The sequence below is a fragment of the Carcharhinus amblyrhynchos genome, chromosome 10 (assembly GCF_965287045.1).
Source record: "Carcharhinus amblyrhynchos chromosome 10, sCarAmb.v2.hapA, whole genome shotgun sequence".
In the NCBI taxonomy this organism is placed as follows: domain Eukaryota; kingdom Metazoa; phylum Chordata; class Chondrichthyes; order Carcharhiniformes; family Carcharhinidae; genus Carcharhinus; species Carcharhinus amblyrhynchos.
Genome location: NC_137333.1, coordinates 93,745,699 through 93,763,947, shown reverse-complemented (window position 1 = coordinate 93,763,947; position 18,249 = coordinate 93,745,699). Strand labels below are relative to the sequence as shown.

Below are 18,249 nucleotides of genomic sequence, written 5' to 3'. Positions count from 1 at the left end.
GCAAACAGGAGTAGCTACTTGTGATAAGCAAACATTTGATACTGTGGTGTATCCCTTGCAGCTGTTATTATGTTTCATCGTTGATATCCTTGTAAAATAAAATTGAACTGTAACTTGATAGTGCATGATGCTTCTTGAACAACTTGTTTCAAGAGGAAGACGTGAGCTTAATGTGTGCTTTTAATTTCTGTGCAGGCCAAGTATGGTCCTGGGGAGATGGTGACTATGGGAAATTGGGCAGAGGTGGCAGTGACGGCTGTAAAACGCCTAAGTTGATCGAAAAGCTTCAAGACCTTGATATTATAAAAGTGCGCTGTGGCAGCCAGTTTTCAGTTGCAATTACAAAAGATGGACAGATTTACACCTGGGGGAAGGGTGACACGCAAAGACTTGGACATGGAACTGAAGAACATGTGCGATATCCCAAACTATTGGAGTGTCTTCAGGGTTAGTATTGTTTAGCTTCAGCTCATCTGATGCTGAAAGCCTCATTCATTCCTCCTTTACCTCTAGATTTGAATATTTCAATGATTTCCTGGCTGACCTCCCATCTTCCACATTCTGCTACCTGTGTCAACTCGCATTGAATATCAATCGCTCATTACCTTCTTTTTGCCAGCTTATATTAGGTTCTGGCCTGGCAACGCCTCGATTTCTTTGTTAACTCTTACCCTCGTTTTTAAATCCCTCCATGACCTCACCTTTCCCTATTAATGGCAAGCTCCAGCCCTACAACCCACTGAGATCTCCACACTTACAATTTCAACCTCTTGCTTATTCCCGATTTTTAATCACTCTTCTATTGGTGGCCACGTCTTCAGCTGCGAGTGCCCCAAGCTCTGGAATTTTGTTCTGCAAGCTCTCTGCTTCTCTCGTCAAAGACTGACTTCTTTTAAAGCTTTTGGTCACCTGTTCTAATATTTTCCTTATGTGGTTTGGTGTCAAATTTTGTCTAATAACACTCTCACGTGGCACTTTTTTTGCTGATGGTACAATGTTGGTGGCTATATGCATGCAACTTCTTCTTGTTATATAGAATCTTCTCAAAACTTGAGAATACGCTTGTACTCCTGAAGGCTGAAGTGGACAAATTGGTGAGTAACGGAGCATCAAAATCCCAGCTTCAAGGCCGGTCTGTATTGAAATATGTAATCTCACTAGTAGGTGCAGTTCACCGTAACAGGTTTGTGGGAGTGGTTTTGCTCCTTGACCGTTGTTCAGTCCTTCCTGTTAGAAATGATATGATATAAATATTGGGTGAGGAAAAATATCACCAATCAAAGAGCCTGTTGTTTCAGTTACCCCATACAGAATGGTGACTGGCAGGGTCAGTATATTCAGTTTTGAAAATCACTGTTTTTATGCCTGCAGCGTACCAGAAGCATTCAAAGCAATAGTTCATTCTAAGTAAGTAAATCCACAAAATAATGTTCATTCAGCAATGTTACAATGCTAATTCGCTGAATTCAACTTTAGCTAATGTTCAACAGACTGTGGAGGTTGGAAGGAAAAAATCTGTCAAGGTTGGTAAGAAGGCCAGCATAAATCCCATTCTTCCTTCTCAGTGAAATAAATTTATAAATGATCCCGTGTACCATTTGAAGAAGAGCAGGGGAGTTCTCCTATTGATCTAGTCAATATGCACAGTGGATAGCACTGCAGCCTCACAGTTCCCGGGATCTGAGTTCCATTCCCGGCTTGGGTCATTGTCTATGTGGAGTTTGCACATTCTCCTCATGTCTGTTTGGGTTTCCTCCCACAGTCCAAAAGACGGGCTGGTTAGATGTATTGGTCATGCTAAATTCTCCCTCAGTGTGCCCGAACAGGCACTGGAGTGTGGCAACTGGGAGATTTTCACAGTAACTTCATTGCAGTGTTAATATAAGCCTACTTGTGACTGATAAATAAACTTTAAATAAACTTTAAATAAACTTTTGATGTGCATTCCTCAACTGAAGTTAAATAGATTATCTGGCTGTTTATTTTATTGGTATTTGTGTGCTTTTGCCATGTGTATTTTGGCTACCGCATTTGCCCAAGTGAACGGTGGCTGTAAGTTAAAAGTATTTAATTGATCATGAAGCACTTTGGGACCTGTTGAGGTGCTATTTAAATATTTACATTTGTTATTCTATTTTCTTTATGCAACTGAATGTTATCCTGAGTGATTGATTGAGGGATTAAGCTAGAAGTGTTCCTGATTATTTAACTTGATGTCACAACACATGGTATATTTTTGTATTTAATAAAAAAGCATGCATGCCAATCATCTTTAACTTGTTAGCTCTTTGGTCCTCATGTCCACACGCTTAGATCCAGCGAGGGGGAAAGAACAAGGTGTAGATCAATTGCACGCAAATCTCTCATTTTTAAATCAATGGTTGCAGCAATTTTTGTAAAAAAATTAGTGTAACTTGTTTATCTATAAAGCGTGGTGTGGCTTGATCTAGAACATTTATTCAGCATTGTATCAGCTGTGCTCATTTAGTTCCCTTTTTGAACAGTTTTATAAGAGATGGGGCTGGGATTTTCTTGTCCCGCCTGCCACTGATAACTTCTGGTCCCACTGAAAGTCAATGGACTTACCCATCAAACCCCCTGTGGTGAGTCCCACCATGGCATGGCTGGAAAATCCCAGCCAAGAAAACATCCAGCGTTGTCCAAGTTCATGATTCAATTATTTGTGGCTTAGTACAGAACCTAGCAGAAGTTATTTGTAAATGTTTAGTCAGGCAACTGTTTCTGATTCACCGATTTGTACTTGAGTTATTTGTGCAAATCTATGTATTTATAATTGTCTATGCTTTTTCATGTCAACAAGCATAGTTCCATTTGGATGCCTAACCTACATGAGATGGTGGCTAACTTGTAATTTTGCTGGACAGAGACCCAGGATTATGTTTTGGGGTCATTTGGTTTAAATCCCAGCATGGCAGCTGGAGGAATATGAATTCAATTAATAATCCTGGAATATAAAGCTGGGCTCAGTAACCATGAAGCTATCATAAAAACTCATCTGGTTCACTGATGCCTTTTAGGGAAGGAAATCTGCCTTCCTTACCTGGTCTGGCCTCATGTGACTCCAGACTCCCAGCAGTGTGGTTGACTCTGAACGGCCCACTGAAGTGGCACAAGAAGTCCAGGTTCAAGGGTATTTGGGGATGGACAACAAACTGTGAAGCGGTGGCATCATGGTTAGCACTGATATCTCACAGCGCCCAGGACCCGGGTTTGATTCCCGGCTTAGGTCACCGTCTGTGTGGAATTTGCACATTCTCCCCATATCTGTGTGGGCTTCCTCTGGATGCTCCGGTTTCCTCCCACAGTCCAAAGATGTGTGGGTTAGGAGCATTGACCATGCTAAATTTTCCCTCAGTGTCCCAGGATGTGTAGGTTAGAGGGATTAGCGGGATAAATATCTGGGGCTGCAGGGATAGGGCCTAGATGGGATTGTTGTTGGTACAGACTCGATGGGCCAAATGGCAGCCTCCTGCCCTGTAGGGATCCTAGGAAATGCTGGCCTTGTCTACATCCCATGAATGAATGAAGAATTTATTTTTACTCATCGGACTTAGGTGGGCAGCTCCTTTTGACTTCCACTGAGCATGTCTTCAAAGTTTTAACATGTAAACCTAATATGGTTTCTTCTCTATTGAAAGTATACGGGTACATGTAGATCCTCTTCAGATGCTGAAAAATGTGTTTTATGGGTTATTGTGTTTGATTGCAGGTAAAAAAGTAGTTGACGTAGCTGTTGGATCCACACACTGCATGGTACTGACTGAAGATGGTGAAGTTCATAGTTGGGGCAGCAATGATCAGTGTCAGCATTTTGATACTCTGAGGATAACCAAACCAGAACCATCTGCGCTGCCAGGCCTGGATACAAAGCACATCGTTGGTATTGCTTGTGGGGCTGCTCAGGTAAAATGTCATTGAATTTCAAATATACAACTGTCCCTTAAGTGATATATTTAAAAGAAAAGTTTCAATTACACCCTCTTTCGTATTGGCAGTGAGATTTCAGTATCGGTGAGAGCAAGACGTTTTCATGCAGTATTCAGTTGAACCATGGGAAAAAGCATTCATTAGTGGCATAGTGGTATCATCACATGACGAGTACTCCAGAGACCCAGGGTAATGCTCTGGTCATCCAGGTTCGAATCCCACCATGCAGATGGTGAAATAAGAATTGAATAAAAATCTGTAATTGAAAGTTTAACGGTGATCACTGAAACCATTGTCGATTATTGGAAAAACCCATCTGGTCTTTTAGGAAAGGAAATCTGCCATCCTTACCTGGTCTGGTCTACATGTCTCCAGATCCACAGCAGTATTGTTAAATAGCCCCTCAAAGGCAATTAAGGACGACAGTAAATGCTGGCCTGGCCAGCGATGCCCAGATCTCACGAATGGGTTAAGAAAAAGTATCAAGACATTAATTCAATGATGTAGTACTGATAGCTACGATTTCTTTTGTAGTGATCGTGGTGGGATCAATTTCAGGAAATGAATAATTTCAGTTTTTTCTCATTCATTCAGCTGGACCAGATTCAGGTAGATAGCCAAGCTATCATGTCTTGGGAGAATAAGGAAAGTCTGTCGTGACGGACCAAAGAACAAAGGAAGACTCATTTGACCATGCCCTAAAATATTTAAGCAATTCTTCCTGAATTGTTTCCACACTTTCTATACTGTCTGGCCTATATGCTCACCATTGAGTTCTGATGAGACAGAAGGACTGGAAACATTGGCTGTTTTCCCTCCCTGTACGTGCTGCTGGATCTGCTGAGTTTTTCCAGCATTCTCTGTTATTTTGGATTCTCACAACACCAGGTTAAAGTCCAACAGTGGTATTTCAAATATACAACTGTCCTGTTATACTTTAATCTGGTGTTGTGAGACTTCTTACGGTGCTTACCCCAGTCCAACACCGGCATCTCCACATCTTGTTTTGGATTCCAGCATCCACTGTATTTTGCTTATTTTATGTTTCAAATTTTGAGGTGTAAGAATTATGTCTTGTTTCTGTGTCAGTAAAATAACAGTATTGCAGCTGCACAATTTGGCTTTATGTATAAAAGCATTTTCTGTTGCTTTAGAGCTTTGCTTGGTCTTCATGTTCGGAATGGTCCATTGGCCTTCGTGTACCGTTTGTTGTGGATGTTTGCCAGATGACATTTGAGCAACTGGATTTGCTGCTGCGGCAAGTATGTGAAGGAATGGATGGTAGTTCAGATTGGCCTCCACCACAGGAGAAGGAATGTATGGCCGTAGCAACACTCAACCTACTCAGGCTACAGGTAATGGGATGTCTGCACCTAAATCCAGAGTTGTGCATTTTAGTTCACAAGTGTTTACCATTTTATTAATGATAAAGGTAGCTCATTAAGATTGAAATTACTCAAGAGAAAACAATGATTGCTGAATTCAATTGTAAAATGTGATTTTCTTCTAAAAATTAAATTGTGTTAGGATTCCTATAGAAACAAGTAATCATTTCTGGAAAGAAGGTGAATTTCCCAGTAATTGGGGAAGGAAATACAGGACAAGATTTTAAATTGTAAGACTTGAATTGTAGCAAACAAACTAAAATTAAGATGATATTACTTAACAAGCAACTAATGCACCAAGCTAAAGGAAAAGTACTTTAGTGTTATCTGTCTAAAGCAACTTAAATGTGTTCTGAAACCATTTTACTTCGTGCTAGCTCCTGGTAGATGTTTTTGTATGTAGCATTAATAGCCAAGTTCCAAGTCCTAAGTTACTCCGAGTGTACCAGCAGACTCCCTTCTCCCTGCCATGCCAGGTTGAATCTTCCGCTGTCCTTTGTAAATTACTTGATTCGGCCTGAGTATCCCAGAACTGACTTCCACCTGAAGACATATCTCGATGATCCATATTCCATTAAATTTCCAAAAGTTCCGTCTTCCATTTTCTTCTCTTCAAAGGGAGAGCTAAGTCTCACCAGCCTCCTACTTGATTGCTAGCATAAAAAGTGTTTCCCTGCTTTTGACAAACAAAGCTTCCTTTTTGCCAGCCCATTCACTAGCCCTGTTGTGTGCATTGTTCCTTCCCTGGACCATTTTGTCTCCAAAAAGCAGATTCTTTTCTTCCTGTGTCATGGCATGAAAACTTCCACTTTATTTTCAGTAAAGTTCTGCCAGGGTTACTTTCTCACAAATTTGACTGTTTCCTGCCTCCATTCGCAGTCTGGGAACTTGTGGGATAATACACTGTTCTTGTTCGCCAACAAAAGAAGCTCCAAGCACAATTATGCCAGCCTGAACAGAATAAATTAAATGCTTTTACTAAAATAAAACAGTTGAGGGGAGGCAATGGCATAGTGGTATTGTCACTGGACCAGTAATCCAAAGACTCAGGGCAGGATCTGTGTTCAAGTCCCATCAAGGCAAATGGTGAAATTTGAATTCAATAAAAATCTGGAATTAAAAGTCCATGGTGACCATTGTCGATTGTCGTAAAATCTCATCTGATTCACTAATGTTCTTTAGGGAAGCAAATCTGCCGTCCTTACCTACGTTTGACTCCAGACCCACAGCAATGTGGTTGACTCTCAAATGCCCTCTGGAATGGAGGGCCCTTAAGGACATGTAATAAATGCTAGATGCACATCCTGCAAAAAAAAACAGGATTAATTTTCCTCTACTTTTCTTTCTTTTCTTGCAATCAGGGTATGCATGGTCTTGCTGGATAACTGTCCAGAGTGACAAAACTGTAGACAGATCTACCAGCATTCTTGTCCTTCCTCCGTAGTGAAGCACAAAGCAACACTTGGAGATACTGGCCCTTCGACCAGGCATTAGTTAAGACTATGGCTCTGAAATATCAGTAACAATATTCTAAAAAATTTGAGAACTATCTGTAATTTGCTGGGATAATATTACTAGCACCTGAATCGCAATATTAGTAAAGCATTATACTGTACCTGTACTGTAAAATACTGGTCAGGAGTTACTGTACTCTGTAAATCACTGTAACCCATGTGGAGGTCCAGATGCCACATGTGCAATGTGCGCTTCTTACTGCAGGAAACGCACCACAGAAATCTCTGCTTTTCCATCTTCTAAATGGCACTTTTTCTTTATTTTGGGTACAGTACAGGTATAAACTTTTCAAGTTTAAATAGATAGGTGAAGATTTGGGGCTGCAATGTATACAAGGACCTTTTTGCAGGTAAACAGATTTGCAAATGAAGAAGTCACGAATGGTGGGACCGTGCTTGCAGGCTTTGGTTTCTTTCTCTATGACAGCCAGATTGCAGGGTTTAGCTCCATGCAGAAGTTTAGTTTGAGCACCATTTTCTCTCTCTTGCCGCCCGCCCCCCCCCCCCCCCCTCCCCAAACACACACACACCACCATCAACAACATTCTTGTTTTACCTTGGGTTGAAGGAGACATCTTTAAACGTAACTATCTTGTAAAATGACAAAGCGGCATCTAGACTCGAAAGGTGGCTCTATTCCCTGTCTGCATGTGCTGTTAGACTTGCTGAGATTCTCCAGCATTTTCTGTTTTTGTTTCAGATTCCAGCAACCGCAGTATTTTGCTTTTAGTTTTTGTCTTGCAACATCATGCATTTGTAAGCATGATATCATGTAATCTCAGTTCTTAGCTATGCATTGCCTTGACTATATATTGGACAAATGGTCTGACCAGAATTAGTGTTTTTAAAAGAAATATAATCTTGTCTTTTAAAGTTGGGAATGTACGAGTAGGGGAGGGAAGGAACAATAGCCTAATTCTATAATTTATTTTTATTTTCTATTCTAGCTTCATGCTGCCATTAGCCATCAGGTTGACCCAGAATGCCTTGGTTTGGGCATTGGCAGTGTTTTGTTGAATAGCTTGAAACAGACTGTGGTGACTCTTGCCAGCAATGCCGGAGTACTAAACACAGTCCAATCATCTGCACAGGCCGTGTTGCAAAGCGGCTGGTCTGTGCTGCTCCCTACAGCAGAAGAAAGAGCTAGAGCCCTTTCGGCATTGCTACCTAACGCAGGTAAGGCTGTCTTTTTTTTAAGGAATATTGGTACTGAAACGAAAACAGTTAATTTCCTAGCAGTGGTCGGATAAAGCATGTTCTAATGTACGATGAAACTCTCATCTACTTTGCCTCAGCAATACGCCTCAACTCCCAATTCCACTAATGTACCATAGGGTTACTTTGACAAGGTTGCCAATTGTTGCCAAACTGGGGACAGGATTTAACATCCTACAGAACCTTGGTGAGATTTGCTTTTTGGGTCCATTTGAACCGAAGTTGCAATGGGCAAAAGGTCAACATCTAATTTGCTGGACCACTACGCAAATACTTGAAAATTTAAACCTGTGAACATTTTTATGCATGCTCAACTCTATTTTCATTTTATCGCGATTAAGTTTCAGGGAATGAAATGAATGTAAGTCCGGGCCGCCGATTTATGATTGATCTTTTGGTGAGCAGTCTGATGGCAGATGGAGGCTTGGAGTCGGCACTAAATGCTGCAATTACAGCTGAAATTCAGGTAAAATAGCCCATTAAATTTAGAGTATTCCTGTATGCAAACAGTCATTGATTATTTTGTGACAGGGAGTATGTTAAAATAGTGGTTATGTTACTGGTCTAGAGATTCCAAGCCTTCCTGGATTAACGATTGAAGACATGGGTGGCATAGTGGTTAGCACTGCTGAGTCACAGTGCCAGGGATCTGGGTTCAGTTCCAGCTGTAGATGACTGTCTGTGTGAAGTTTGCACATTCTCCCTGTGCTCGTTTGGGTTTCCTCCAGGTGCTCTGCTTTCCTCCCACAGTCCAAAGTGGCACGGCACAGTAGCACAGTGGTTAGCACTGCAGCTTCACAGTGCCAGGGACCCGGGTTTGTTTCCCAGCTTGGGCCACTGTCTGTGTGGAGTTTGCACGTTCTCCCTGTGTCTGCGTGGGTTTCCTCCGGGTGCTCCAGTTTCCCCCCTCATTCTGAAAGATGTGCTGGTTAGGTGCGTTGACCTGAACAGATGCTGAAGTGTGGCGACTAGGGGAAATTCACAGTAACTTCATTGCAGTGTTAATGTAAGCCTTGCTTGTGACTAATAAATAAACTTCTTAAAAAAAAGTGCAGTTCAGGCGGATTGGCCATCCTAAATTGCCCCTTAATGTCTAAAAATGTGTAGGCTAGGGGATTAGCCATGGTAAATGTGAGCTTATGGGGATACAGCCTGGCTAAGACGTTCTGTTGTAGAGTTGGCACAGACTTAATGGACCGAACGGCTTCTTTCTGCGCTGAGATTCAATGACATGAGTTCAATCCCTATCCTGGCAGCTGGGCAATTTAAAATCAATTAATAAGGATGCAATTAAAAAAGATAGTATCAATAGTGGATATGAAACTAATAGAATGTCATTAAAATCCATCTAGTTCACTTAAGCCTTTTAGGGAATGAAGTCTCCTGTCCTTACCCAGTCTGGCTTTCATATGATTCCAGACTCTCGGCAATATGGTTCCCCTGAAATGGCCCAGCAAGCTGCTCAGCCATATTCAAGATGACAACTCACCACCACCTTTTTATAGGGTAGTTAGGGATGGGTTAATAACAGCTGGCCTTGCCAGCAAGCCCTCATCCCATAAATAATTAAAAAAAAATATACAGGATAAGTGCAATTTGTGCTTTTCTGTGTGAGACACTGTCATGGAACTGGTTGTGGATGAATTAGCATAATCATTGAGTGAATGATATTTAAATAATTTTTCTACATAACGTGCAATCTGAAGATGTCACTTTGCTTCATTTCTTCAGAATCATCTCCATTGACCGTCCAACTAGACAAACCATATTCTGCTTTAAAATAGTTTTCTTTATATGCACATCACTTTCTTTATTTCTCTTTGAGCTATCTTTTCCTTTTGTGTGTGTCTGGGTGTCTGAGATACTATTCTTCTTCCATCTAAAATAAACGGTGTCATCCGACGTTTCACCAGCCAGACAATAATCTCTCAACCAAAATTTCTGATGTTTCTCTAACACGAATTGTCACTTTACCAGCTGAAAGCACTTGCAAAGTTATCCAGAATCTATACATATGTACTGTTAGTTCATGTTTTAATTTGTGTTTTGGTGTATTATTGAAGATTAGAAGTAAAAAGACTACTGTTCACAGAATCCCTACAGTGTAGGAGGAGATCATTCAGTCCATCAGGTTTGTATCGACCACAATCCCACCCAGGCCCTATCCTCATAACCCCACTTATTTACTCTGCTGGTCTGCCTGACACTAAAGATCAATTTAGCATGACCAATCAACCTAACCTGCGCATCTTTGGAGTGTGGGAGGAAACTGGAGCACCTGAAGGAAACCCACGCAGACATAAGGAGAAGGCAGAAACTCCACACAGACAGTCACCCGAGGCTGGAATTGAACCAATGTCCCGGGCGCTGTGAGGCAGCAGTGCTAACCATTGTGCTACCATGCCACCCAAAATTCTCTTTCTTTCTGAATACTTGAATTTTACTTCATGCTGCAAATATTGCCCTGTATTCCACTGATAAACTTTCAATTAACTGGCATTGCCCATTCCCCTGCTGGTGCTGAATAATAAAAATTTTACTCTATATCTCCTAGTTGTTGTTACTCAAGCAGGTGTGTCTAAATTATAGTTCTGCAGCAAATGTTTATTTCTATACATGAATATGAATCAATGGGTCACTTGCTGCAATTACACAAGGTTTAGTGAGACCATACCTGGAGTTCCATGTGCATTTTTGGTCTCTCTCCCTAAGGAAGAATAGACTTGCCTTCCCTGGGGTGCAGCAAATGGTTCACCAGCTCGACTACTGGGATGAGTGGGCTGCTCTGTGACTAGAGATTGTGTTGAATGGGCCTATACTGTTTGGATTTTAGAAGAATGAGAAGTGACCTTATTGGAAAAATGCAGTTTTTGAGAGAGCCTGACAGGGTAAACTCTGAAATTGTTTCCCTTGGCTGGAGAGTGTGGAAATAGCCTGCTCCATCTCAGGATAATGTGGCAATTATTTCAAAGCAAGATGAGGAAATATTCCTCTGCTCAGAGGGTTGTGAATCTTTGGAATACTGACTGAACATCAGTGGCTCTCTGGGATGTGTTGAGTGTATCCAAGGCTTTGATTGGTAAATTCTTGGAATCTGAAGGAAAAAAGAGACATGGAATTTGGAGGGAAAGTAGAGCTGAGGTTAAAAATCATCCATGATCTTATTAAATGATGCAGCAGACTTGAAGGCCTGTAGAGCCTGCTTCTTCTATTTCTTATGTTCATATGTCCTTTTTGAAAACACTTTTAATATCTCAGAATACCAAAACAAATGTTTTTGGATTTCTGTTATAAATTATTCATAGGAAACTGTTGTAACGTGTTAAACTATTTCCTGACATGGCACATTCTCCATGTGACTGCTTGGGTTTCCCCTGTGTGCTTTGGTTTCTTCCCACAGATCAAAGATATGTAGGTTAGGTGGATTGCCATGCTAAATTTCCCCCTTGTGTCAAAAGATCACAGAACCATTGAAACCCTACAGTGCAGAAAGAGGCCATTTGGTCCATTGAGTCTGCACTGACCACAGTCCCACCCAGACCATATCCCTACATACTTACCCACTAATCCCTCTAAGCTACCCAAGTTGGGACACTAAGGGGTAGTTTAGCATGGCCAATCAAACTAACCCGCACACCTTTGGACTCTGGGAGGAAACTGGAGCACCCGGAGGAAACCCACGCAGACATGAGGAGAATGTGCAAACTCCACACAGACAGTGACCCAAGCCAGAAATCGAACTCAAGTTCCTGGAGCTGTGAAGCAGCAGTGCTAACCACTGTGCTACCGTGCCGCCCTAGCTCGATGTGTAGCTTAGGTGGTAAATGCACAGAATTATGGGGATAGATCAGGAGAAAGGGCCCCGAGTGGGATTTTTTTTAGAGAATCTGTGCAGAGTCGATAGCCCGAATGTCCTGTTTCGGCACTGTAGGGATTCTGCCTGACCTGCTAAATATTGGTAGGATTTTGCAATTTTATTTAGATGTCAGGCGTTGCGATAATTTGATTTTGTATTAGTGATTGATTCAAGCAAGTGTGTTTATTTGGATGAGCAGCAGTTGTATCAGACCGACAACAATTGTTTTTGTCTGTTAAATAACCATGAATTTTTTTCAAGGACATAGAAGCTAAGAAAGAAGCACAGAAAGAGAAGGAGATAGATGAACAGGAAGCCAATGCTTCAACACTCCATCGGAGCAGAACACCGTTAGATAAGGATCTCATTAATACCGGCATATATGAGTCTTCTGGGAAACAAAGCTTGCCACTTGTTCAACTTGTGCAGCAGTTATTGAGGTACTGATAAAAAAAAATTCTGTTGTATTTCTGTTTTCTTCCACCTCAGCTTGTTCCCTATCACTCCCGCAACGAACAATGTCTGCTGAAATATGACACATACTCCAATACTTGCCCCAGTAATTGCCCTTCATATGAGATAATGAGTGTTGGCAAACGAATGATTTGTCAGGTATTAGGAGTAAAATATAACATCTGTATTTTATACTTAAGAAAGATGGAGCATGGTTTCAGTTTCATTTTTCTTTGTAAGTTTGGTGTTGGGAAATCTCTAGAGGGCTTCTTAGCAAAAAGGTCACGTTTCAGGATTTGTTTGTATGGATGCATTTTTAATGAGGTTTTACGACCCTTGAAGTGAAGAGATGGATGACAAAGAGGCTAGTAGTTTACTGACTGGGGGGCAGGGAACGCAAAGTAGGAAAAACTGCTATCGCCTATTGACGGGTCCAGTGAGGCACACGCGTGCGCGCACAGACAGAAAAGAAGTTCAGAGTGTGTATGTCATAGTGAAGACAGCAGTTCTAAGCGCTCTGCTTAAGAGATACTACAAGACATCAGGGGTGCTGAGTTTAGGGAATTTGTGTTTACTCTGCAGTTGAAGGAATAGTGAGTTTTGGCTGTCTCAGGGAGAGATATCAGGAAATATATCCAGTGAATGCTCAGACAACCACTGGAAGAAAATCATTTGCAACTGGGCCAGCCTAAGCAAGAAACCTTTGTGTTAAGCTAGTGATGTTTTTGTGCATGTTTGTATCTAAGGGGTTAAAAGGAATCATGTGAGTTTGAATAATATTCTGGTGTTTATATTGAGATCTTTGCAATCTTTTTGTTACGTGTAATAAAGATCATTTTTTTCTTGTTTGAAAAATATTTTATTCTTTACATTAAACGTTCATCAGTAGACTCTTGTGAATTTTTTCAGGAATCTTTGTCCACATTTTCTTAAGACAGATGGGATCTATCAAGCCTGTTTTCACTCTGGGATCTAATTTGTCCAGCATTAACATCAGCTGGGATTTTAACAGAGGGAAATGTACCAGAACCTAATTGTGCCCCAAGAACCTTTGGGAACTGTGTCCTTCTTGTTAAGTTATCTGTCTTGAGTATGCTAATTGAAGGGGTGTTGTGATTCTGTCTCCAGATTATTAATGAATGGTATCTGTTGAAAGTTCATGTGTGGGTATCAGCAGCAGAAACAACAATTTATATTTAAGTAGCGCATTTAAGATATTAAATAGGTTTGATGACCAAAAGCTTGGAGTGTTATGGTTCAGGTTGGAAAGTTCAAAAGTATTTTAAGTGATCTGCTTGAATCGTACGTTTTGCATCTTGAATTTGACTAGAGTAAGCATGAGATGTTTCACTTCAGGTATGGTTCAAGTGACCCACTAGGGAGCTTTTATCAAACAAAGCTTATTTAAGAATATATTTGATATGTATTGTGAGGAAAGTAGCAAGAATGTTTATTAATTACAAACAAGAAACAAAACAATCATGATAATATATAACCATTAACAAAGATCTTTGCAATGTTCCAATCAAATGAAAACAAATCAAATCAAATCAAGCCACAGATGAAAGACCTTTTTCACAGGTTTAACGCAGCACAGACTAATGCTCACATGATACTGGGATTGAGGCTGTTAGCTGAATTCTGCAGTTAAATGCTCTTGAGACTCAGAACAATTTGAAGACAAGACAGCTTCCGAAAACATCAGGGAGATTCCGGCCCAACCCTCAACAACAGCAGGTTCAGGAAAACAATATCTTGTTTTCAGGTAACCTGCAGAATTTTCAAAACAACAGGGAGAGAGGGAAGATACTTCTTTTTAGCTTGCTGCCCCTTCTAAAACTAAAACTGCAGCTCTAAACTGAAAATAAAACCCACTGAGAAAGAGTGTCCAACAACACATGACTGTCCTCCTAACAGTATTGTAAAACTAATCCCATAGTAAACACAAATAACTCCATTTAAACCACTTAAGTAGCAATAAAAGGACTAATCATAGTCAGCCCTGCAACAACAGCATCACTGAAGCTGTGAGCTAAGAAACCACTGACTGCGAGAGCTGCAGAGAACGTGAATTAAAAAAAAAAATTCTTAAAGGTACACGAACATATCAAGAGAATGCCTTTAGGGACTGTCTGAAAGGAGGAAAGAGGTCGAAAGTTGTAGGGAGGGAATTCCAGAGCTTTGGGCCCAAGCAACTGAAGATACTGCCACCAATGGGAGAGCAATTAAAATTAGATATTTACAAGAGATCAGAATTTGAGGAGTGCAGATAGTTGGAAGGTTGTGGTATTGGAGGAGATTACACATTTAGGAAGGGATGGGGAAGGACCATGGAGGGATTTTAAAATCATGTTGCTTGACAAGTAGCCAATGTAGGTAAGCAATCACGGTGGTCATGTGAGAATGGGACATGGTGCAAGTTAAGACATAGGCAGCAGAGTTTCGGATGACCTCAAGTTTGTAGCAGGAAGAATGTGGGAGACCAGGCAGCAGTGCATTAGAATAGTCAAGCTTTGAAGCAACAAAGGCATGAATGGCAGCTAATGAGCTGAGACATGGGCGAAGTTGGGCTATATTATGGAGGCAGGCTTTAACAGTGGTACAGATCTGAGGTTGGAAGCTTATATCGAGGTCAAATGTGACATCAGGGTTGTGAACAGATTGGCTTAATCTCAGATGCTTTCAGCGGAGGTTGGGTGGCATGGACAAAAGTGCAAAATGGGAGGTGTTCAAGCATAGATCCTTGGGAGAATCAGAGGTAATAGAACAGGACTGAAAACTATTGCCAATTATTATTTGGCTGTGATTAGAAAGACAGTAATAGAATCCAATAAGAGTAGTCTCACCCAGCTGGTTGAGAGAGGAGAGGCAGTGAAGGAGGATGGTGTAATAAGCTGTGAGAAAGGGTTGATTAGATGCATCCAGAGTTAGGCTCGGCTGTCATGCTTTCTGTGAGTCACAATACCCCACATATGAATGGTGGCTATATGGGAAAAGTGATCGAAGATACCTAGCATTCAGCAATAACTTGGCATCTGAGAAAGGAAGGCTGAAGCCAGCACTGGAAAGTAAAAAGGGAAGAGAAAAAGAAAGTAATGCATCTTAAAATTATGTTGAATTGTTATTTTTTTTTCGAAAAGAAACATTGCTTCGCAAAGCATCGCTAAATTGAAGGATGTCACTCGCCACATTTCTTCTTCTTTGGACCATGAGCACTTCAATCAAGAAAGGTCAGCTTCTTTGGATCTGTTGCTGCGATTTCAGCGTCTGCTAATCAGCAAACTTTACCCAGGTGTAAATTTCAGTTATGAGACCAATGGATATAGTAAGTGAATTTCTGATAAACTTTCCTCAGTACAGTTAATGAGCTACTTACATGATGCAAATCTAGCTTCTGAGTCACACATCATAGAATGCCTACAGTACAGAAGAAGGCCATTCGGTCCATCAAGGTTGCACCGATAATAATCCCACCCAGGCCTTATCCCCGTAACCCCATGTATTTACCCTAGCTAATCCCCCTGGCTCTATGGGGCAATTTAGCATGGCCAATCCACCAAACTTGCACTCTTTGGACTGGAGTCAGTTAATTCAATTGAACATCACATTCAATTTGCAGGAATGCTGCAATGATCCAAGTTTAATTTGGTTGAAGAAAATGGCAATTGTTATCTCAACTCTCCTATTGTCAAAGGGAACAATATGTGCTTTATCTGAAATGTTACAGTTGTTGGGCATTACCTTGTTTAATTATGCAAGTTTTAAGTTTGATTATCATTTTAAAAGTTAGGTGACAAATGTCCTTAATTTTTAGCTTTTGCACAAAAGATGTGTTTTAATTTTTTCGGTTTTAATATTTGAGATTTGAAATTGATACCCTAAGCAGTAATTATCATGTCATCTTTACAGGTCCTGAGCTTTTAGGAGTGGGCTCGTTGCTTAAAAAATATATTGCCCTTCTGTGTACACACATAGGAGATATTTTGCCAGTGGCAACCAGCATTGCTTCAACTAGTTACAGGCATTTTGCAGAGGTGTCTCGTATTCTTGAAGGAGATTTGACAGGTAACCAATTATTTCTTTTCAATAAAGAATAATTTAGGAGTTAGTGCATCATTTCTCAGTGCACTTGAAATATACAATTGGTACAACTGATGCATTATAGAACACGGCAACACTTTTGCAGCTGTGTTGAAGATTGATCTAAAACATAAAATTATCAGATGTATATAAGTTACTGCCTGACCTGCTGAGTAATTACAACATTTTTAGCTTTTCCTTTAGATTTCTGACATCTGCAGTTTTCCATTTTTTGTTCAACCAATGTAACATAAGTTCAAAATAGCAATCAGGTGATCATTGCTTATGAAAGTCTAGCAGTTCTGTTATGGGGCCAGTAATATAAGGATTTATGCATATAAATGAGAGAATGAGAGTTCAAATTCCGTCATCTTTAAAAGGAATAACCTGGAAGTAAAAAGCTGATGTCCATAAAAATGACCACACCTTGTCAGTATTCTGTCTCAAGACAATAGTCTGTGTTTTAATGGTCAACTCTGTGTTTACTTGTACCTGGTGTGGCTCAGGGCCCCACTTTGGAAAGGCAGCCTGTGCCAGAATTGCTTCAGTGGAAGACATTGGGCTGAGAAGGTGTAAAATTTGTTGACCACTTGTTTTCCCTGAGCCGCCCTCTTGGCTGGCTGAGCTTTCTATTTCTCCTTGCCTCTTCCAGACAGTCAGCTTCCAGAGTTCGCAGCTGTCAGTGACTGTCTGCGTATTGTCGATAACCATGAAGTTATTGTCTGTGGTAAAACCTCACTGCCTTGTGTTTTCGAGAAGGAAACCTAATGTTCTTATTTTTTCTGGCCTATGCGTGACTGCAAATTACTCTTAATTATCTTTTGAAATGGACCAAGTTCATTGGACTTGAGAGCAAGGATAGGCCATTCTGCTCAGCAAGCCACAGTTGTCATTTAGTTGCATTAAAGAAGGTGGCTCACCACCCACATTATCGGGACATCTATGGATAGGCATTAAATTTCAGTCTTGACAGTAATGACTTTATTTGACACTACCAGACTTCTCTTCCTCTGCTACAATTTGGGCTAATTCAAATTATTCGTCATTCAGGTTGGCTTCAATAATGTACCTTATATGACAAGTCTGCACTTCTCATCTGATCTATTGTGTTGTGTGACTGCCCCACTACTTCGCTCTAAAGTGATGGAAGAGCACATGCTGTCAAAAGATGCAGTTCAGGCTGAAAGTGCTCATTGTGTTTATGAAGCAGTAGAGGTCTATAGAGGCAGAAATTTCAAAATTTGCAGATGGTATCGAAATTGGAAGTATTGTGAACTGAGAAAGACAGAAATTGGCTTCAAGGGAACAGGCTAGTGGACTAAGATGGAATTGAATGCAGAGAAGTGTGAAGTGATAACATTTTGCTGGGAAGGACACTTGGAGACCATATAAGTAATGGGCAAAATTCTCAGGGGATGTACTATAGCAGAGACACTTTGGGGTTCTCTGTTGAAGATGACAGGGCAGGGTAGTTATGTAGTTAAATTATTCATAGGGATGTGGAATGCCAAAGCGGCAAAGTTATGATCAATTTTTATAAAACTCCGGTTGAGCCTCAACTGCAGTATTGTGGATGTGGAAAAGAGGGTGCAGAAAAGGGAATGGATCCAAAGATGAGGGACTTCACTTACATAGGTAGATTAAAGAAGGTAGGGAGATTGGGACTAATGGAGTTGCTTTTGCAGAGAGCTGGCAAGGACTAGGCGGGCTGAATGGCTTCCTGTGTTGTAAGCAGTCTACGATTAAATTCATACCATCTATTCCAAAAATAATAAATTCGAATCTCTGAGTTCTGTTT

At 40.8% G+C, this 18,249-nt stretch overlaps 1 protein-coding gene across 10 annotated transcripts in view; it reads left to right on the top strand.

Annotated features, from left to right (window-relative positions):
- The window catches only part of herc2 (HECT and RLD domain containing E3 ubiquitin protein ligase 2), a 225,243-nt gene that overhangs the window by 61,151 nt on the left and 145,843 nt on the right, over window positions 1-18,249 (top strand). For all 10 annotated transcript variants that reach the window (XM_080197615.1, XM_080197614.1, XM_080197610.1 and 7 more), the window contains exons 14-21: window positions 196-447; window positions 3,731-3,924; window positions 5,103-5,303; window positions 7,795-8,023; window positions 8,404-8,528; window positions 12,180-12,358; window positions 15,512-15,696; window positions 16,281-16,436. In XM_080197615.1, the coding sequence (XP_080053741.1) occupies window positions 196-447; window positions 3,731-3,924; window positions 5,103-5,303; window positions 7,795-8,023; window positions 8,404-8,528; window positions 12,180-12,358; window positions 15,512-15,696; window positions 16,281-16,436 (1,521 nt within the window). The remainder of the gene's footprint in view (window positions 1-195; window positions 448-3,730; window positions 3,925-5,102; window positions 5,304-7,794; window positions 8,024-8,403; window positions 8,529-12,179; window positions 12,359-15,511; window positions 15,697-16,280; window positions 16,437-18,249) is intronic.